Source organism: Ipomoea triloba, chromosome 13 (assembly GCF_003576645.1).
Source record: "Ipomoea triloba cultivar NCNSP0323 chromosome 13, ASM357664v1".
In the NCBI taxonomy this organism is placed as follows: Eukaryota; Viridiplantae; Streptophyta; class Magnoliopsida; order Solanales; family Convolvulaceae; genus Ipomoea; species Ipomoea triloba.
The window spans coordinates 22,227,538-22,249,792 of NC_044928.1; the positions used below are offsets into that span (position 1 = coordinate 22,227,538).

The 22,255-nt window shown below is 35.1% G+C and overlaps 3 protein-coding genes across 8 annotated transcripts; all 3 read left to right on the forward strand.

The window, feature by feature from the left end:
- Positions 1–5,120: 5,120 nt before the first annotated feature.
- On the forward strand, positions 5,121–14,494 carry LOC116001956 (pentatricopeptide repeat-containing protein At4g38150-like). 6 transcript variants are annotated; one of them, XM_031241932.1, is made up of 6 exons: positions 5,121–5,305; positions 6,171–6,276; positions 7,122–7,210; positions 7,836–8,082; positions 10,161–10,249; positions 12,767–14,494. In XM_031241932.1, the coding sequence occupies exon 6, from the start codon at positions 12,962–12,964 to the stop codon at positions 14,006–14,008; it is 1,047 nt and encodes a 348-aa protein (XP_031097792.1). In that variant the 5' UTR covers positions 5,121–5,305; positions 6,171–6,276; positions 7,122–7,210; positions 7,836–8,082; positions 10,161–10,249; positions 12,767–12,961; the 3' UTR covers positions 14,009–14,494. The 6 variants fall into 6 exon arrangements, 5 of the variants coding, with proteins under 5 accessions (XP_031097792.1, XP_031097793.1, XP_031097794.1 ...); XM_031241933.1 differs by having other exon boundaries at positions 10,216–10,249; XR_004094331.1 differs by lacking the exon at positions 10,161–10,249 and having other exon boundaries at positions 5,130–5,305; positions 12,767–12,952; positions 13,058–13,197.
- A 2,311-nt stretch (positions 14,495–16,805) lies between these two features.
- LOC116001363 lies at positions 16,806–18,407 on the forward strand. Its single transcript, XM_031241244.1, has one exon. The coding sequence runs from the start codon at positions 16,806–16,808 to the stop codon at positions 18,405–18,407; it is 1,602 nt and encodes a 533-aa protein (XP_031097104.1).
- A 173-nt stretch (positions 18,408–18,580) lies between these two features.
- On the forward strand, positions 18,581–20,086 carry LOC116001364. Its single transcript, XM_031241245.1, has 2 exons — positions 18,581–19,527; positions 20,059–20,086. Exons 1-2 carry the CDS (start codon positions 18,581–18,583, stop codon positions 20,084–20,086), a joined length of 975 nt encoding a protein of 324 aa, XP_031097105.1.
- The last annotated feature ends 2,169 nt before the right edge of the window (positions 20,087–22,255 follow it).

Consider the following 22,255-nt stretch of genomic DNA (forward strand, 5'->3'; position numbering starts at 1 on the left):
GGGGTGTGCAATTTACCGAAATTTTTCGGTTAACCGACCGAACCGAAAAATTTCGGTTAACCATTAACCGAACCGAAAAATTATGTTCGGTTAATGGTTAAAGGAATCTTGAAACTTCGGTTAACGGTTAATTCGGTTTGAAAGGTCGGTTAACCGAATTAACCGAACGGTTAACCAATTTTTTATATATATAGATAAATAATTAAATATAAATACTAAATACTAATTAGATTGAAGATTTGAAGTTATGGATGTTTTAATATTTGAAGTTATGGATGATTTGTATTTTATTTTAATATTTGAATTTATTATTTTAGGTGTTATTTTTAGAATTTTATATTTTAGGTTTAAAAAGTTCGGTTAATCGATTAACCGACCGATTAACCGAAAAAAATTTCGGTTCGGTTAATTCGGTAACACATACTTCGGTTCGGTTAACGGTTAAAGGTTTTAAAATTTTGGTTAATTCGGTTCGGTTAACCGAATGCACACCCCTAAAACCAGCCACATGTAGCCTACAAGATTATTCAAATCTCAGTTAGTTTAATAATAAAACAATTAGGTCTTAAAACAGTATTCTAAATGCTATAAAAAAAGGGATAGTATATTGTTGTTATAAGTACAACGGCCTAATTTTCCAATTACGGCTGTCATGGTAGCCCACGTTGTAACATGTTTTGCACTGCCTCCCTTATTTTTTCTTCTTCTTTGCGACTTTCTCTTTGTTGCTTTTGGATCTCTTCCCGCTACTTTGTTTTTGGTAAATCTGCACCATGCACACAAGAAACAACTTCTGGGCACACAGGTCCCATAACCCACACATGCGTGCACAAATGTGTATCTGTGTGTGAACAAGGATATGGATGTGTGGGCAAGTAGGATATAAAGCGCAGTTCGCACAGAATCACGCTAGCCCATTTTTCAATGTGTGAGCGGCTGCGCATGTTCGTGTGCATGGATTTTTCAACTCATTACTTACACTACATGCTACGTCTTAGTGTCTACAACTATTCTACTCATCGTATTCTACCCACTTTTCATCAAAATTGGCACACTCAATTTCACGTCTGTTCTTGTGATGAATAAGACTCATCCATCTTGTTGTTCGTGGTTTTCCTATTGCAGTGATATTAATTATGAAATTACTAACCTGAGTCGTTCTTCTCCATGTCGGCTGCATCCCCGTCCATGTCTTCTCCTCTCTTCGCGGAATTTGGATTTCGGCATCGCCGTGGTTGGCGATGTGAAATACGTAGACTAATCCTACCAAACTTTCACTACCTTATTTCTTGCGCTAATTGCATTCCTAATATAACTCATTATTTCTTTCATATTCGTTTGTCTTAATTACCCTTTGATTCTATTAATCAGATCATATAATTATTTACTTCCATTTATTTCCATCCGTCCATCTCTTCTAATCTAAAGGCCATCATTGATAGAGCCCCGATGTGTGTTGTCGCTCAGCTGCAAAACGACCGGCTNCAGCTAGGGGTGTGCAATTTACCGAAATTTTTCGGTTAACCGACCGAACCGAAAAATTTCGGTTAACCATTAACCGAACCGAAAAATTATGTTCGGTTAATGGTTAAAGGAATCTTGAAACTTCGGTTAACGGTTAATTCGGTTTGAAAGGTCGGTTAACCGAATTAACCGAACGGTTAACCAATTTTTTATATATATAGATAAATAATTAAATATAAATACTAAATACTAATTAGATTGAAGATTTGAAGTTATGGATGTTTTAATATTTGAAGTTATGGATGATTTGTATTTTATTTTAATATTTGAATTTATTATTTTAGGTGTTATTTTTAGAATTTTATATTTTAGGTTTAAAAAGTTCGGTTAATCGATTAACCGACCGATTAACCGAAAAAAATTTCGGTTCGGTTAATTCGGTAACACATACTTCGGTTCGGTTAACGGTTAAAGGTTTTAAAATTTTGGTTAATTCGGTTCGGTTAACCGAATGCACACCCCTAAAACCAGCCACATGTAGCCTACAAGATTATTCAAATCTCAGTTAGTTTAATAATAAAACAATTAGGTCTTAAAACAGTATTCTAAATGCTATAAAAAAAGGGATAGTATATTGTTGTTATAAGTACAACGGCCTAATTTTCCAATTACGGCTGTCATGGTAGCCCACGTTGTAACATGTTTTGCACTGCCTCCCTTATTTTTTCTTCTTCTTTGCGACTTTCTCTTTGTTGCTTTTGGATCTCTTCCCGCTACTTTGTTTTTGGTAAATCTGCACCATGCACACAAGAAACAACTTCTGGGCACACAGGTCCCATAACCCACACATGCGTGCACAAATGTGTATCTGTGTGTGAACAAGGATATGGATGTGTGGGCAAGTAGGATATAAAGCGCAGTTCGCACAGAATCACGCTAGCCCATTTTTCAATGTGTGAGCGGCTGCGCATGTTCGTGTGCATGGATTTTTCAACTCATTACTTACACTACATGCTACGTCTTAGTGTCTACAACTATTCTACTCATCGTATTCTACCCACTTTTCATCAAAATTGGCACACTCAATTTCACGTCTGTTCTTGTGATGAATAAGACTCATCCATCTTGTTGTTCGTGGTTTTCCTATTGCAGTGATATTAATTATGAAATTACTAACCTGAGTCGTTCTTCTCCATGTCGGCTGCATCCCCGTCCATGTCTTCTCCTCTCTTCGCGGAATTTGGATTTCGGCATCGCCGTGGTTGGCGATGTGAAATACGTAGACTAATCCTACCAAACTTTCACTACCTTATTTCTTGCGCTAATTGCATTCCTAATATAACTCATTATTTCTTTCATATTCGTTTGTCTTAATTACCCTTTGATTCTATTAATCAGATCATATAATTATTTACTTCCATTTATTTCCATCCGTCCATCTCTTCTAATCTAAAGGCCATCATTGATAGAGCCCCGATGTGTGTTGTCGCTCAGCTGCAAAACGACCGGCTAGGCGCGAGAGAACAGCGAGACCCCCACGACAGTGGGGTTTGTTTTAGGTCTTAGTTTTCTGTTTCCTTTGTGTTTCTTTTCTCGGGTATAACCCTCTTTCCCTGATCAAAAAAAAAAAAAAAAAAGGCCATCATTAATCCACATGTTTGTATTTTAAGGGTGTTTGCATGTGAATGCAACCCTATATATATAAAGAGAGAGAGAGAGAGAGAGGGAGAGAGAGGGGGAGAGAGAGTTGAGTTCAAGTGTGGCCTGCTCCTTAGGTGTGGCCGTGCGACTGTTTTTCAGTCATTAGATGACAGCAAGTCATCAAATCAACGGGCAATATATATTCTTTACCAATACGCACCATTCTACGTATTAAACCCACCAGATGACAGATAAAACACACAATTCTACACTATAATCACATGCACCTATTCACTTAAAATTCATCAACACACGTAATAAAACGCATCATTCTACTCATTAAAATGCACCACAACGTGCCTCATGTCAGATTATAAACATGCATTATTTACACATATTAGAAAACACGTACTAAAATATGCACCATTCTACGTATTAAAATGCACCACACCGTGTGTTAAAATGCACAATTCCACTTATTGAAAATCTACATCCCAGATTATAAACATGCACTATTACACTTATTAGAAACATGTGTTAAAATACACACCATTTTACGTATTAAAATGCACCAGAAGACGGAATAAAACACACCATTCCAGAACACAGTTACACACCATTCTACGTATGAAAATGCACTAACAGATGGATTAAAACACACCATTCCACAACACAGTTAATGTACCAACTTATGTATTAAAACGCACCACAACATGTATTAAAACGCACCACACCATGTACTAAAATGCACCGTTTCAATTCACGTAATATAGCTATTAAAATTACCAAAAAATTCTCCACTTAACCTACGCGAACTGAAATTGCCACCATTAGATTAGGCGAATTGGAAGTCAAAGATAAGGTCACACACACACACACACACCCCCACACACACACACACACCCACACACACACCCCTATATATATATACTAGTAATTGTCCCGTGCGGTGCACGGACTAAAGATTTAAAATATTAAAAGTATGCTATGTAAGAAAAAAAAACTATTAATGTTATTAAATTTTATATATAAAAATGAAATTTGAGGGTTACTCACTATAAAATTTTGTTATTTAATAACAAAATTTAAATTCGATAATAAAATAAAATGAATAATGTCATATACGATCATTAATATTACGAAATATATAAATATATATATATATATATATATATATATATATATATATATATATAGTTAATGGTGTACTGTGGGTATTTGTTAAGATGTATTACGGTCTTCACATTGAACATAGGGATGCACTTGGCTATCAGTATTCTCTACATCAATTGACTACAAATAAATTTCATTAAATGATATAATAAAAATCATAAAACACCTTAGTTCTTAAAGAAACTGTCATCTTTGAAATTTGAAAGGTAATTTTGGATTTGATGGTGCCATAGTCATCTGGAGAACCAACACCTTTATTCCCGCACTGTTTTCTCAACAACATAACAGGTGACTTTACCTTTAAATTCAAAGAATGGTTGAGAACACTTGACGCCCTTATACCATTTAGAAACTCGGGAATGTGCACATTGTCAAGTAAACTATTATTGAGTTCAATTTACAAATACTATCGCAGTTGTAGTACGTCTTACTGTCCCCAATATGCAGATCACTCATTTATTCGTTGATGGAGTTAACGACATCAACCATTGAGGTTAATATAGCTCGACATTCAAGAAAGCTATATTTTGAATTGCCAATCATGAACATAGGAAACGTACTTGCAAGTATGGTGGTAACTGGGTCTCCATTATATATTTACCATAATATAAATAATATATATATATATATATATATATATATATATTGAAATTGAATTGGAAGAACTAAATAACAAAAAATATATATATATTAAAACAAAAATATGTTTCTTTTTTTGGGTTGTGTGTATACATACGTGTGATGTATACATACTACACACTATCTAATGTATTAAAACATACGTGTAATGTATACATACTACACACTATCTACTACGGAGTATAATATTAGAATTATCTAGAAGACCCTCCAGAATTCCTTCGCCCATCTCTGGTCTATTGTTCTCTATACTTGCACATCCAGAAAATCCATCGACACTCTTGTTGCAGTACAGATCTGGAAAGCATTCCTATCTAAAGTTTAGCTAGCAGCGACGATGAATCATCTTCGAAACCTGGAGTTAACAGGATTTTTCATTAATTTGGGGGTAATTTTTTTTTTTTTTTTAATTCATCATTTTCTTGTGCAGATGAATTTTCATATGTACTAATTTCTGCAATATAAAGCTTAAAATTTCAGATTTCACCAATTGTTTGTCTAATTTCGTTCACAAAAGAACATATCTAGGTTTTAGGGTTTACGTCTCAGCTCGATTTTTCAATATATTACATATCTGTAGTTGTTACCTAGTTTAAAAGGTAAAAATTCCTTCAATTTCTGGATTGCATGCCCGAAAAAAGGTAAAAGATAAGATTATACCCTAAAAGTTGATTTTTTGGATTGCATGCAGATGGTTGATATATCATAATGGTTCATAAAAAAAGATAAGTCTATTTCTAGTATTTGATACTACTAATCAGTACTGGTTTTTATATATTTCGTCTCTCAACTATTTATGAGTAGTGACAAAATTTGTGTAAAAAAATGAATTTGCTTACCTCTGTTGTCCTCTTGAGACTTCCGTTATTCGCTATAATTGTAGATCTGGTCAATTTCCTCATATCCCTTATGTTCTCTGATTGGTGTTTGTAGACTCTTCAATTTTGAAAAATTCACAGTTTTGAAGTGTCCGTAGTTCTGTAATATTCAATTCTGTGCAGTTTTATAGATTTGAATTCAGCAGCTATATATACAGCTTAACTAAATAGGTTGGCTGAGATGTGTTTGGAATTGCAACAGTTTCATAGTTAGTAATGATAGCACACAGTAACCAAAGACATAAGATACCGACATTTAGGACTAACTATTTAATTATTTACTCACGTTTGAAAATGAATTTAAGTTTGATTTGTATTGCCATACTATTAAAATATTAGTCTTGCTAGTAATGGTTTTGTTTTTTTCATACTTAGTTCTGACGCAGCTAAATTTGGTAGTGGCAATGCACTGGTTTGTTATGGAGTGACTGGTCCATTGGGTTTTTACCATTTGAAAGCAGGATGATTCAATTGAATGCAGGTTGTCAATTGAGTTCCCTTCTACTTGTTAATTGCTATTTTTTCCTGATTATAACATTTGGAAAGGATGATTGTTTCAATGTTGTACCTTTATATATTGTTATGTGAATGAATGAAAATCTTCAAATTTCTGCAACCTTGTTTACTTGCAACTTTAAATACCTGACCTTATTTCTTTGATCAATATTAGTATGAATCTCCTATATTTTTTTTTTGTCTAAATAGATGGCAGAAAAACATCCTTGTCTACCTCTAATTCAACATGTTTATAGTGGTTATCAAATAGGAGGGCAATTTGTTTTTTCTTTAGAATTTCTTTTTGGCTATATATATAACCATAGTGAACTTGAAAGCAACTTTAATTCAATTATATAATAGTCCATAATTTTTTCAATTATATAATGTTCTTTATGTATATATAACACAGGAACCCAAGTAAGTTTAAACTTATACCTTAATGGAATTTATAAGAAAATTTCATGTGGGAAGAAGTTGTATTAAATTTAAAGTTTGCACATAATTTGAAATTGTTTCATGTGTTTAAAATAGTCAATTCAGTTATATTTATAATAGTGGGTCACGTTGTTCTATTAACATATGCAGGAGATGTGCATCATATAAACCAATAAGATATGTGGCACAAAATTGTGGTGATGATATGATATCCAAAGCAACCCAAATAAGTTTAAATTTATTCCTTAATGGAATTTAGTTCAAAATATCACAAATGGGCATGATTTATTATACAATTTATTGATTTATTGAAATTGCATATAGGTTAAATTTATTTCATGTGTTTAAAATAGTTAATTTTGTTATTAATATTATCAACATTTTCCTATGCAGATCTTTCCACAAATTATATGATACATGATGAAGGTCAGGCTTTCAAATTGACTTGAACTGTCATCAACGATTTTAAAATTGCTAAGAAGGTATGCCATATTACCACTATGAGCAAAGAAAATATGTTCTAAGATTCTTACAGAATATCACAATATGATAATGTGCTGTTTTTTTCATTTAGTACTGCATTCACCTTTTAAGGGAAATCATCATCATGTAGAGTAACTCGATCTTACTTCCCATATCCCTTCTAGATTAACTTGCAATCACCTATAAGGGAAAACATTTGTTTAAGGAATTTTTCAACTCTTGATTATATGTATGGATGATATAACAATTATATGTTAATTGTTAAACAATATTTGTAGTAAAATTATAACGCATCTAAATCACTACAAACCAAAAGTTTAAGTTTTGCGAACTACTATTAATATATATATACACATTTAAAAACTTCAATAACATATTATTATTTTATTAATAATATTAATTTTTAATATATATATATATATATATATATATGTATATATATATACACACACACACACACTGCCAGTTAGCTGTAAGCCCATTCATTCTGCTTAGTCCAAAAGAAGTGAATTACGGAATAATATTTAGCCCAATAACCCAATACAAAACAAAAACACAAACTACGAAAAAAAAATAAAAAAATATAGCCCTAAGTCCCTAGCCCTAATCCCTTATTCATTTCAGATCTGCTTCTCCATTTCTCGCCTACTCCACTCCACAGTCCACACTATCACAATTCTCCGCATTCCTCTGTGTCTCGACGCCTCCACCCTCCAGCCTCCAACCTCGGCCACACTCCGGTCAAGCGGTTACGCCCTCACACCCTCTGGCCCTACCCTCGCATCTTAGTCCGCTCGGTTTCTGCTTCTCCGTCCTCCGACGCCAACACCCTCCCCGTCTCCCTCACAATCTCTGGCCCTCAGCCAGTCAGGTAACTGGTCATATGTTATTTTTCAATTTTTATTTTATTTTTATAATGTTAATTAAGTATGTAAATTGTTATACTGTTAATAAATCAACAACATGTTATTTAATTGTTTGGAATCTCTTTTGTTTGGTGATCAAAACTTTGATTTATTTGCAAGCATAAAATTTGCTAATTTTGTATGCATGAATACATACTCAACTTTTTTACATAATTAATTTTAAAAATTATTTTCAAACATGTTCTAAAAACTATATGAATTTAATGTTGGAAAACTGTAATATTTTGATGATAGTATTCGGCAGCATTAGCTGAACCTTTCTATTCATTTTTGATTCATTATTGACACTTCTTATTTCCAGTAATTATATTCCTATTTTTATTTAAAGAATTCACATACGAATTGAATGCAGCCTGTTTTCAGTGAATATAAATATGATTTTCCTTCAGTTCTAACTGAGATGATTAGCTGAATTGAATTCAAATGTAAATGCAGCCTGTATTCAGTCATTCAATTTCAAACATACAGACTAAATGATCCTAAATTAAGGAATGTCCTGCTTTATTTCCCATATATTTCAGTAGTAAATAGTTCTTCATGTCCATCCCTAAACTAAGCAATGTCCTGATTTAACTGAAATCTTTCACTATGCTACTGTGAATAATAATATTTTTAGTCAGTATGTAAAATAAGAAAAAAGGACATATACCATAAAACAGAAACATCAGATGTATGATTTGGTTAATGTTTTTAGAACAACAAATCACTGTTTACAAATAATAGATAGCAAAAAATTTATTAGTCAATAACTGAAATTTAAAATAAAAGTGGGTGAGATTGTGAGAATAATAAATAATTTTTGTATTATTGTGACTGCTCAAATACTAATTTTCCTCCCTATGTGTCTCTTGCATAATGTATTTCTTCCTCTTGCAAATAGCTAAGCTTCAACCAAATGATCAATATACATGATTTTTAAACATTCTTTTAATGCCTGAAAATATAAATACAGAATAGGAAGATGATGATAAAAATTGTCTGCACTTTAAATCTGAGTATGTAATAAAACATAATCTGAAACATGAGTTGCTGCCCTTTATTGTTTTGAATGACCTGAAATTATGACTAAAGTAATATAAGAGTAATGTTAAACAAATACAACAAATACCCAAAACATTCAAAAGTTTCCACTACAGTCCATGTCTTTATGAAATGCATTGAATGTTTTTTTCACTCCAGAACCAAGAACCAAATAATATAAACCATAGAATGTTTCTTAGTATTGTGATCTAAGCGTTGTCATTCTATATTGTAAATAAAAACTCATTATACTAGTATTGTCCCGTGCGATGCACGGTTAAATATTAAAGATTTGCTTGTAATTAATATTAAAATGAATCAAAAATGGTTTTATTTATTAGATGCGAACTATAATAGAGGTATTTGAAGTAAAAAAAAACATGAATAAAAATTCAATATTTTTAAAAAAATAAATTATCATTGTATATTATATACCTAGCAAAATATTACACATTATTAAATTTCATGATAAACAACGTTAGTGGAAGCTTAGTTCTCAACGGTCAGTGTTCTATATTGAACCTCAAAATCGAATAGTCGCCAAACAGCCTCGGACGTCGAAACATACCTACAATCATAGTACATATATTTCTAAGTTTTAATTTTTATTATTTATATTGATTCTATTATACTAATGTATAAATATAAATTTGTATTCAAATATAAAAATTTGACTGCATAAGATACCAAATATAAAACATTATAATTTAGTTATTTTTTCATAAAATAAATATACATATGTGGAAGGAATAGAGATGGTCCAAATATCATTTCTATATATATATATATATATATATATATATATATATATATATATATATATATAAAATCCGTATAAATAAATATATGCATGTGTATGTGTATACCATCTACATAAGACCTAACAACTATTTATAAATGTGAATAACTATTAATCACCATCACCATTTTCTAAATAATAATAAAGAAGATCCAAAAAATTAAAGAATACAAACAATACTTATATACATATGACTAAATTCAGAACTTTGGCATGTCTGTGCCGGTCCTCTTATTTCCCTACCTGCTGTGGGGATCAGAGTGGTGTATTTCCCCCAAGGCCATAGCGAGCAGGTTATTTCATTCTCTCCCTCCTAGCTTTATCACAATTTCTTCTCAAGCTTTGCTTAGCTTTGTTATCAATTCCTTTGCAATTCTTCCATAAGGAGGACACATCTAAACTGGAATTCGTTCCAGTTTAACTGTAATTCTATTCCAATAAGACTGGAAGGAATTCCAGTTCCTTCTAGTACATGGCCATGTGTTGAATTGTTTTGTTGTTATGTAATATTCTGTGTATATTTTCTGTAAATTAAGTATTCGATAATCCAGTTTACTGGTTTAATGATTAGTCCACTATTCTAGCATCACTGTATCGGTATGTTGTATATATACATACATCTCCAAAAAAAAATTTTTTTGGGTGACGAAGGAAATCAGCAGTCACTACTCAAGGGAGTGCACCGGTAAACCCCGCCAAGGGACCTTAGCCGACAAGGAGGTAAACCAACCTAGCTTCTAGCTCAAACCAAGAAGCCAATAGGCTGCTCCCATTGAGAGTGAAACTTGTAACACTGTAGTTATCAAATCGAACAGCCGACCAACTTAGCTATGTTGGTCTAATCAATGCTTTTAATTTTGTTAGTAACAATGCCACTACTCTCTTCCTTACCATCAGAAAACTAGCCCTTTAGACATAATATATCTATAATCGGCTTAAACAAGGATTCAAAATCAGGAATTTGAAATCTTGAGGATGGAAAATTTAGGGCAAATCATGTAATTTTACTTGTACAGGCACTGGCAAGAATTTTGATTCCAATCGAACTACAAAAAACCGCGCCATTACTCAAAGGCACAATCAAACTCCGCCAAAACCCTATCATCAACAAATATAGCCAAACCCACCCAGTACAGATGGAAATAAATTGCATGCGATCGAAGAAATGAAGAAGAGAAAGATAGGACGTACCGTCAATGGCACTTAGCTTCAAGTTTCTTCTTGGCATAAAATTTGGCGTTCCGGCGTCGGAGTATATGGTGAGGGCTGAGGAAGATGGAATGAAATATTAGGGTCGCGTTTTTCTTAAAATATTCAACTATTCACTACGCAAGGAGTATCACTTTATTCTTTTACATATTTTCTTGAGTCATTTACATTTTTTGTCATATTGGGCATTGCCAATTTTAGTCCACTTAATTAATTTTTGCCACATTACGGCCAATCATATTTAGTTCTTGTCACTTTTAGTCCACCGTTAAAATTTTCGTCAAATAACCGTCCAAAATAGGGATATTTTGGTCTTTCCATGATTTAATCATCTCCTTTACCCTTTGTAATGGTCTTCCTTACACATTTTCATCCAATGAACAGGTCCGGCGAAAGCCATGGCTTTGTAATGTGGCTCACATGGCTTCCGCCGGACCTCTTCATTGGATGAAAATGTGTAAGGAAAACCACTGCAAAGGGTCAAGGAGATGACCAAAGCATGAAAAGACAAAAAATACTCCTGTCTAGGACGACCATTTGATGAAAATTTTAACGATGAACTAAAAATGACAAGAACTAATTAAGACTAATCGTAATGTGGCAAAAATTAATTAAGTAGACTAAAATTGGCAATGCCCAATATGACAAAAAATGTAAATGACTCAAGAAAATATGTAAAAGAATAAAGTGATACTCCTTGCGTAGTGAATAGTTGAATATTTTAAGAAAAACGCGACCCTAATATTTCATTCCATCTTCCTCAGCCCTCACCATATACTCCGACGCCGGAACGCCAAATTTTATGCCAAGAAGAAACTTGAAGCTAAGTGCCATTGACGGTACGTCCTATCTTTCTCTTCTTCATTTCTTCGATCGCATGCAATTTATTTCCATCTGTACTGGGTGGGTTTGGCTATATTTGTTGATGATAGGGTTTTGGCGGAGTTTGATTGTGCCTTTGAGTAATGGCGCGGTTTTTTGTAGTTCGATTGGAATCAAAATTCTTGCCAGTGCCTGTACAAGTAAAATTACATGATTTGCCCTAAATTTTCCATCCTCAAGATTTCAAATTCCTGATTTTGAATCCTTGTTTAAGCCGATTATAGATATATTATGTCTAAAGGGCTAGTTTTCTGATGGTAAGGAAGAGAGTAGTGGCATTGTTACTAACAAAATTAAAAGCATTGATTAGACCAACATAGCTAAGTTGGTCGGCTGTTCGATTTGATAACTACAGTGTTACAAGTTTCACTCTCAATGGGAGCAGCCTATTGGCTTCTTGGTTTGAGCTAGAAGCTAGGTTGGTTTACCTCCTTGTCGGCTAAGGTCCCTTGGCGGGGTTTACCGGTGCACTCCCTTGAGTAGTGACTGCTGATTTCCTTCGTCACCCAAAAAAAAATTAAAAGCATTGGTGATGGTTCTCTGGCAGCTATATGTTATTCAAATGACTAATGAGCGCATAGTCATGGTACCTAAGATTAGGTTTTTGCTTATAGATAAACCAGTGAAGCATTTATTATGTTTCTAATGTATGTACTAATTCATTATCCTGCTTCTCTGTTCCCACATATGCTGTCTTACTCTTTCTGGTTTGCCTGCAGACAAAAGAAGCATTCAAAGAGTGAGAAGAGTATTTCCATGCGTTTGGTGTCACAGAGAGTGGTAATCTTCTTGGGTAAAAGCCATAGAAGTTTCTGCTACCTGGTTGGGCTGTACTTTGGAATGCGGATAATTTAACCTTCCCGTATTCAGTTCAAAGAGTTCGTAACGTGGTCAAGACTTTGCAGGTAATAGACATGGCAGCATTGCTGAGAATGAGAGGCAGCAGTGTTTACTCTAAACATCAACATAGTCTTTCCTTCTTGCTGAATGAATCCCTTTGCTGTGTTCAGCTCTTGAAATTACGCTCATTCTGTAGTTCTGTCAAATTTGATGATCATCAACACTACAATAATACTCCCAACTCTCCTAACCCAAATACCCCTCAGTCAAACTTTTCTCCTCCTGAGCCTATACCCAATAGGCCATTGAGAGATGAGTCTAGAAGACCCCCGTTTATTCCCCGGGGCCAACGGCAGGCAAGGAGGCCTTCTGCTAGTTTCAACCGATTTGATGGGCAAGATAGAAATCAGAGTCCAAAGGCTAGTAGTGGCGAAGATTTTCTCAAGAGATTTCAGCTTGGATTTGACCATGAAAAAAGCGACCCAAATCATACCAATCCTCTCAAAGGAGAGAGTACTGAGAGTTCTGCTGAGGAATCACCACCTCCACTGCAAGATGCAGATGAGATATTTAAAAAAATGAAAGAAACTGGGTTGATTCCAAATGCTGTAGCAATGCTTGACGGGCTTTGCAAGGATGGATTGGTTCAAGAGGCAATGAAGCTCTTTGGGCTTATGCGTGAGAAGGGTACCCTTCCGGAAGTAGTTATATACACTGCTGTAGTCGAGGGGTTCTGCAAGGCTTATAATCATGATGATGCTGTGAGAATTTTCCGAAAAATGCAAAGCAATGGCATTATTCCTAATGCTTTCACTTATAGCATCTTGATCCAGGGGCTTTGCCAAGGAAAGAGATTGGAGGACGCATTTATGTTCTGTCTGGAAATGATGGAGGCAGGACATTCACCTAACTTAGCAACGTTCATTGGTTTGGTTGATGGGTATTGTAAGGAGAAAACATTGGAGGATGCCCAAAACATGATTCAAACACTGAGGCAAAAAGGCTATTACCTTGATGAGAAAGCTGTTAGGGAGTACTTGAACAAGAAAGGACCATTCTTACCATTGGTTTGGGAGGCAACCCTAGGCAAGAAAGCTTCACCCAGGCAATCTTTGTTTTAGTTATTTTGAATGCTTGGAAGAGTCTCAATACTTTTCTTCCTCCACCCCAATTTCCATGTGTTCACACATTTTGCCTAGTTGGACAGGTATTGGCTGTTAGCAATTAGCTATAAGTCTAGAACATGTATGCAGCCACTTAAGTTCAAGAATGTCACTGAACGAATGTAGTTAATGTGGTTGTAGTTAGTTATGCTTGGAGTCTCATCAGCCACTAATATCATTATTTCCATTTTCCGAACTGAATTGAAGGTCCTGGAGAAAGATTATATGCAAACTAAGTAGTTGTTGCAAAGACTGCAATATGGCCAATGTACAATAGTTCATTTCCTTTTGCAGAAAAACCTTTTGCAGGTTGGAGTGGAGAGGAGAGCCGAGAGTATGAAGGACAAAAAGAGGACGGGGGCATTTGGTAAATAGTTGTTGGCGGATAATTGTTAGCTGGGTTACTGGGTTTGATTAGTTGATAGTATTGGCTTATTGTAGAAAGATGTTTGGTAAATTAGTTGTTAGCTGGTAGCTGACTATATGCAAAATGATTTTATCAAAAAGCTAATCGAAAAAAATTGTGTGGGTGCAACTGTTGAGCCAATTTGTGGACAAACCAAGGGACAGTCATCTGGTTGCAGCTCACAGGGTGTTGAGGTACCTTAAAGGTTCACCTGGAGAATGCCTATTTTATTCTTCAAACCCTCACATTAAGCTGCAAGGGCTTTCTGATTCAGATTGGGCAACCTGTATAGAAAGCAGAAAGTCCATAACTAGCTATTGCATCTACCTTGGGGACTTTTTGATCTCATGGAAGACTAAGAAACAAGCAACTGTATCTAGATCATCTTCAGAGGCAGAGGACATGGCATTAACAATTGTAAACCTCGCAAACTCTCATTTTGCCTTAATGAAACATTTTCTTCACTTTGGACTATCAAACCAAATCTATCCAAACAAACCAAGGACTTGTGCACCGAGTCAAGAATAAGTAAGACCAGTGGGTAGGGGTGTAAACGAATCGAATCAAGTCAAATACCTTACTATTCGATTCAAATTCGACTATTTTGACAACTATTCGTATTCGTATTCGATAAATATTCGAATCTAAAATTTTATTCGTATTCGATTCGACTCAAATATTTGAATTCAAAATGCCTAACTTATTATTTTTTACATGTTTTCCAATAAATTAAGATAAAATGTAACAAAAATTTAAATTTAAATAACATAAAATTTTCTATTAATATACTACTATACTAAAATTCTATTAATATACTAATTTTTAAAAGTTTTAATATATATATATATATATATTCAAATATATTTGAATATAGTCAAATCAAATATATTCTGATTCGTATTCGAATTCGAATAAAATTCAATTCGAAATATGTATTCAAATTCGGATTCGAACTCGAATCAAAATATTCGAATTCGAATCACGAATCGAATTAAAAATATTTGATTTGTTTACATCCCTACCAGTGGGTCAAGAGGAGCTAGCCTTGAAGAGTTATAAATGAGAACAAGTTTGGTTCAACTTGGTTACACCTAAGGGATAAATGAAGGGTGAATGTGGTGGAATATGGAGTGGGGGTGTAACTAGTGTTTTATCATCGCATGGTCTCATGTGTGAAGTGTGTGTTGAGGTGTGGCTCTAAACTCTAAAAATTGGTAAGTGTCATTTTTAAGAGAAAAATAGAAATTCAACATAAACTCAACATAAAAAGTGAAACAAAATTCAAGAGATGCTAAGATTGGACACAAATACTTTGAAAAATTGCCAAGATAAAACATTCAAACAAAAATTTTTGCACTACCTATTACCCATTTCATCCCTTCCCCCACACTTAAAATGTTGCATCATCCTCAATGCAAGAGCAAAGAAAACACAATAGGGGGTATAACTGCACAAGTATGAAAAGAAGAAGAGAAAAATGGGACTCCCTTAATGAATCTCATGCATGAAGTAGGTGAGATTGTGAGAACCATTATGGGAGCTCAACGATGTAGAACGTTGTATGGATGTTATCGATGGGGCCTAAGGAATATACACATTCAACAATCATAATGAGTAAATGGACAGGAAGACCGCACTTCGGAATATCGGAGATTCGGAGTTCAACTAACCCGCATTGTCCTGAGGAGCGTATGTGAGAGAAAACAGATCTGAGACTTCCGGCGAAAAACTCCGGCGAGTGTTTCGGTAAACTGCTTTTGCGAGTGTCTGAACCAAACCAACGAGCCAGCGATATCTTGGTATCAAGTAGAACGGTAAGTAACAAAGGCTAGCTTTGGAGTCACGAATCCCGGTGTTGCGCGAGTCACAAACACCTTGACGACAATCCTCTGAAACGCCTTCTCCGTTCTCACCTGGCCGGTAGCAGCAACTCCGACAGATACCGAATGAAACCCATCAGTAGTTGATCTTTCGACTCTGTAGCAGCAAAGGACTCTGGAAGATACAGACTCAAACGCCAATGAGGAGCATGAACACGAAGCTACGACAGTTTGCCAAAGGCATAAGCAAATCTGATTGATTTTGCCCAAAAGCTAAGTGTTCTCACCTTGTTTTCAGGCTTTGGACCTGTGTATTTTATAGTAGTTTATTTTTTCTTCCTTTCTGTCTTTCTTTGGGTGGTAACTGGTAAGTACCCAGTTTGTTTTCTTTCCCCCTGTTTTTGCTCTGTGTGTTCTGCCCTGTTGTTTCACCATGTTTGAAGACATCTTTCCCACACAACAACTCAGTGAAGAGCAAGAACACCCTGAACGCAGTAGCAAAAAATATAAAACCACTCCATCTGCTAACATGGTGGAGACCCCCACGGACATGGAAATTGTGAATGACCAACCAATCACCAGAGAAATGGGCACACGATCATTTTCATATAAACAGGCAGTGACAAATGAAAGCATGGAAAACCCCATAAATTCTGAGGAAACCAACCAACTTTCAGATGAGGAAGAAGATGATGAAGATGAGGGAGATGATAAAACATGTCCGATAATCCGAGTGCCAAAAAAAGAAAAAGCCAGATTATGTAGTAAATGGACACAAACTCTGATTGTTAAAGTTCTGGGACGCAACGTGGGCTACACTTTCCTCCTGAAACGTCTTCTAGCCTTATGGCACCCAAAAGCCAACATGGAGTTGATCACAATTGATAATGGATTTTTTCTGGTCAAATTCGCCTCTGTGGATGACTATGAGTTTGCTAAACTTGAGGGACCTTGGATGGTCCTGGATCACTATCTAACTGTGCAAGAATGGAAGCCTAGCTTCGATCCCTTCTCTGACAAGACAGAAAAAGTCATTGCCTGGGTGAGATTCCCTTGCTTACCAGCGGAGTTCTATGATTATAAATTCCTGATGAGAGTGGGCAGAAAAATAGGCAGACCTATCAAAATTGATACGGCAACCAGTTTGGTATCTCGGGCAACTTTTGCAAGATTATGCGTAGAGATTGACATTTCAAAACCTCTTCTTTCCAGATTCACTCTTGAAGAGAAGACTAGAGGAATTGTTTATGAAGGTCTCCACCTAATTTGTTTCACGTGCGGTATGTATGGTCACAATGCCGAAGGATGTGCATTAAATCACAAAAACTTTTCTGAACAGGATCTCTCCTTAGAAAAGGAAAATGACGAGCACGCTAGGAAGATCCTTGAAAATGACAATAATCTCTCGGTTAAAAGCAAGGTGAACACCAGTATCAAAGCACCCCCAAACAGGATGGAATTTGTAGGGAACTATGGATCTTGGATGATTGCCCCTAAACCAAGAAGGATCTATGAAAAAAAACAAGATAGGAGAAAGCAAAGGGATTCAGTAACGAAAGGCCACCAAGAAAAAGGTAAGAAGAATACTTGGAATGTCAATGTTTCAGGCTCAAGGTTTGAAGCACTATCTGATGATAGGGAGATGGCGGTCGAGGATAACATAACAATGATAAATGGCGATCAACCTGAATCGTCCCACCGTAACAAAGGGCTTAAGGAAAGAAATCCAAACAAAGGCAAAGGAAAAAGGCCTTCAACTCAAGACTATGAGAAGCAAATTGCTGGAAACAACACCCATGGACTTCACAAGATTACCTCAGGAAAAGGTAAGGCTGTTTTAGTCTCGGAACTTCAAGGCAGGACCCTTAAAAGACAACCCAATCAGGCAGCGGCAGCCAATGATCACACTCTTGTAACGGGAGACAAAGAAGGCCGTAAATCTTCCCAGACTTTTCACACGGATAATGAAGATATACCAGAATCCATGTCCATTGATAACTTGCCCAATTTGGAACATCATGGCGAACCCCCGGGAATCGATACCAACGGAACGTCTACTGTTGGAGAAGATGATCTCTTCAAGGATAGCCTGGATTCACCAGGAGAAGGAGAGATGGAGGTGGAGACCTGAGAAGTGCTCTACTTCTATTGTGCCTTGTCTTGGTCTTTGTCTCTTCCCTTGTGGTTGCGTTTTGTTTCCTTGGTCTTTTGGTTTTTTGTTGCCCTCTTCTGTTTCCAATGAAAATTATTTTTTGGAACTGTCAAGGTGCAGCGTCTAAGAGCTTCCTTAGAGCTGCTAAATGGATGTTTGGTAAACACAATCCTGATATCTTGTGCTTGCTGGAGACCAAAACCTCTGGTAATAATGCTGATGATATTTGCATCAATCTTGGCTATGCGAAATGGGCGAGGGTGGAAGCTCTTGGTTTCAGTGGAGGTATCTGGATTCTTTGGAATGAAGAGTTTAAGATTGATATATTACACTCCCACCCGCAATTTGTGCACTTGCAAGTAGAAAGAAATATGGGGCGAATCTGTATCCTTTCGGTAGTTTATGGAAGCCCCTCTGTTCACCTAAGACGTCGCCTGTGGAGGTCCTTAAACCGCAGTAAGCTCAATATCTTTGCCCCTTGGCTGGTAGCGGGCGATTTCAATGCCGTTGTCAGTAACGATGAAACTTCTAGTCCAGATAACTCAGGGCATGTTAGAAATAGTGACTTTAAGACCTGGATCTATGAAGAAGAACTGATTGATCTCGGTTTCTCTGGACAAAAATTCACTTGGAAGCGAGGTAAAGCAGAGAGCACTTTTAAAGGAGCAAGACTTGACAGAGCATTATGCTCTTTTGATTGGATTGAGAAATTCCCTAACACAAAAGTCAGCCATCTCACGACCCTTTATTCGGACCACTGCCCCGTATTAATTGAGATTGACAAGCCTAGAATCTTTACTCAGAATCCTTTCAAATTTCAAGGAGCTTGGCCCAGACATCCTAAGTTCCTAGACGCAGTTCGAGAAGCATGGAAACAGGATGAGACAGCTTGGGCAAACAAGGATAGCATGACAAACAAACTCAAAGACTGGAACAGAAACACCTTCGGCAATATCCATCATAGAAAAAGCAGACTTTTGAAACGGCTGGATGGAATCCAAAACCACATTGATCAGGTAAATCACTCAGGAATCCTTAGACTGGAAAGAAAGATCAGAAGGGAACTGGAAGAGGTTCTCCACCAAGAAGAAATCATGTGGTACCAACTCCCCAGTCATTTTCACCAACATGGCTATTCAAAAACAAAACAAAACAAAACAAAACAAAAAAAACATAAAACATAAAAAAAAACAAAACCAAAAACAAAAACAAAAACAAAAAACAAAACAAATTCTTTGGTAAATTATAAATACCATCATGGACTAGTCAAAGCTGACAAACTATAGAACCCAGACAATTGGATCTGAAGTTTAAAACTACAAACAATCTGGTTTATGTTTTGAGCCTCAAACCATCTAAAAGATTTTTTATTTTAGTTGGACAAAATCTAAAGAGAATTTTAAAACAAAAGATTTGTCAGACATAAATGTGGATCATTATTCATTATGTCCCGTGTATTTTAATGTGAATTATAGATAAATGTTCAAGAAAATCAATATTGTTATTATCAGGGTTCGATTTGATGACCACCCATTTAGAATGGTAGAATAGGTGTCATCACATTATGTAATAGTTAGATTATAACTATTTAATCTATAGTTAAATCTGTTACATTGTTGCTTTCTTATAGTGTATTATGTGTTACATCATGGAAATAGAGCCACTATTTATAAGTGTGGGTACTATATATACTGTTTCTCCCAGGTATACAGTGAATAACTTTTAACTTATAATTCTTCTATCTCATTTTACCCATGTTATTTACTATTCATTTATCAAATTAAATATTTATTTTTTGCTTATTTTTTATTGTTTTTAAATTTATCTTTTGTGTTTAATAGTATTTGTAATGTAGTTTTCTAAATATATAAATTTTATATAATAATACTAAACTTAATACTATAAAAAAATTGATTAAAAATAATTTCAGTCAAACCTCGTAAATTAAACTAAACACATAAAATAGAAGTACCTTTTTTACATGACACACTTTAATTATAATCTATATATAAAAGTGATCGAGCTATAGATTTTTTTCTCCGTTAATGGAATTAATATATGTAATGAGAATTTTACTTTGGACAAATATAGCTATGATTATTCAAAAAGAAAATGTGGTTTATTACAAGCGTGGGCAACGCGAAGTAATATTGTAATCGGTACAAGCGTGAGCAGGAAAATGATTGCACTTCATACACCATAGTGGCATGGTCAGTAGCAGTCTGCAACACTTCACTATATATTGGGTTTATCGAGGCAAACCCCACTCCTCTTCCGAGTATGTGAGTAAACCCTCGCCCTGTGATCCTAGCCGGCAAAGGACCACAAGGAGGTTAACCAGCCTAGGTTGCCCATAGCTGACCGGCTCAAACCCGGGTGGCAGACGGTTTCGAACTCAGGACCTCACGGCCGCGAGCGTCTTGGTCTTGCCACTCAGGCTGCCCTTACGGGCACACTTCACTATATATATATATATATATATATATATAGTCATGATCAGGTGTGGCCTGGTCATTAGATGTGACCGTGCGGTCTATTTTCAGCTATAGATCATATCAACTCATCAAATCAACGCGTAATATATATATGTTACAAAACACATCATTCTACGTACTAAAACGCACTAGAGGACAGATAAAACACATCATTCCACACAATATACCAAATGCACCTATTCACTTCAAATTCATGAATATACTTAATAAAACACATCATTCTACATATTAAAATGTACCACAACGTGGCTCATGTCAGATTATAAGCATACACTATTTACACATATTAGAAAACATATATGTTACCAATTGTAACCCAATTGCAAATAACGCACTATCAACAAAAAGGATGGGGACAAATAGTGAAGATGAAGACAATGACAATGTTACTCAAAACAGAATTAAGAATACTTAGAAAAATCCAAACCAAAAGTAGTATTTATTTAAACTATCCTTTTTAGATCAAGTATTTAGACTATCGATTTTACAAAGTTCTAAACATTTATTTTAGTGACAATATAATTATAATGAATTTCTTATATTATCTTGGATTCATATACTTTGAGTTACATATTTAAATAAACAAATTCGACATTCAATTACTTATGTATAAACTTCTCCTATATAATCTTGCATTGATATACTTTCAAATATTTATTTAAATATAAACATTGGGCATTAACTCATTCGCGCAATGCGCGTGTAAAACTAGTATACTACTAAGACTAAGAGTCAATAAAGTTAGTCCTAGGGAACTAAAAAATATCCGTTAAATTTTTTGATCAAATGAATGGCTTAGATTATTTTGATTTTAGTTTTTTTTATGGTTTTCCTTCTTTACCCTCTATTATATTATTTCCTTTCCTTAAATAATCAACATTTCGTTAGTATAAACTTTAGTAACGAAATATTCCGTTAATTTTTAACTTACGCATTAATTTTTATCACAAAGGTCTTAGGTTCAAACATCATCCCAATCTGGCATAATTGTTAATAGGAATGGCAATGTGCCCCGTCCCTGCCGAGGATCCCATCCCATTCTAAAACGGGGGCGGGGATAGAAAAAAATTTCGAGGATCGGGGACAGGGACGGGGATACCCCTCCTCGCCCTGTCCCGTCCCCGAATAATTATTATAATTAAGAATTTTATATATAAAATATAAATAAAAGTAATGAAATAGTGTGTGTGTGTATTAATTTTTTAAAATTAAAATTATAATATTTAAAATTAAAATTAAACTAATTTAAGATGTTGACTAAGAATTGACCGGGGACGGAGAATCCCCGTCCCCACATAATTCCCCGCGGGGACGAGGATAGAGACTATTTTT

Coding starts and splice junctions, on each gene's coding strand:
- LOC116001956 (XM_031241932.1), top strand. CDS start 12,962: ATGGCAGCATTGCTGAGAATGAGAGGCAGCAGTGTTTACTCTAAACAT.
- LOC116001363 (XM_031241244.1), top strand. CDS start 16,806: ATGGTGGAGACCCCCACGGACATGGAAATTGTGAATGACCAACCAATC.
- LOC116001364 (XM_031241245.1), top strand. CDS start 18,581: ATGTTTGGTAAACACAATCCTGATATCTTGTGCTTGCTGGAGACCAAA. Junction 19,528..20,058: donor CACCAAGAAGAAATCATGTG/GTACCAACTCCC, acceptor GCTTTCTTATAG/TGTATTATGTGTTACATCAT.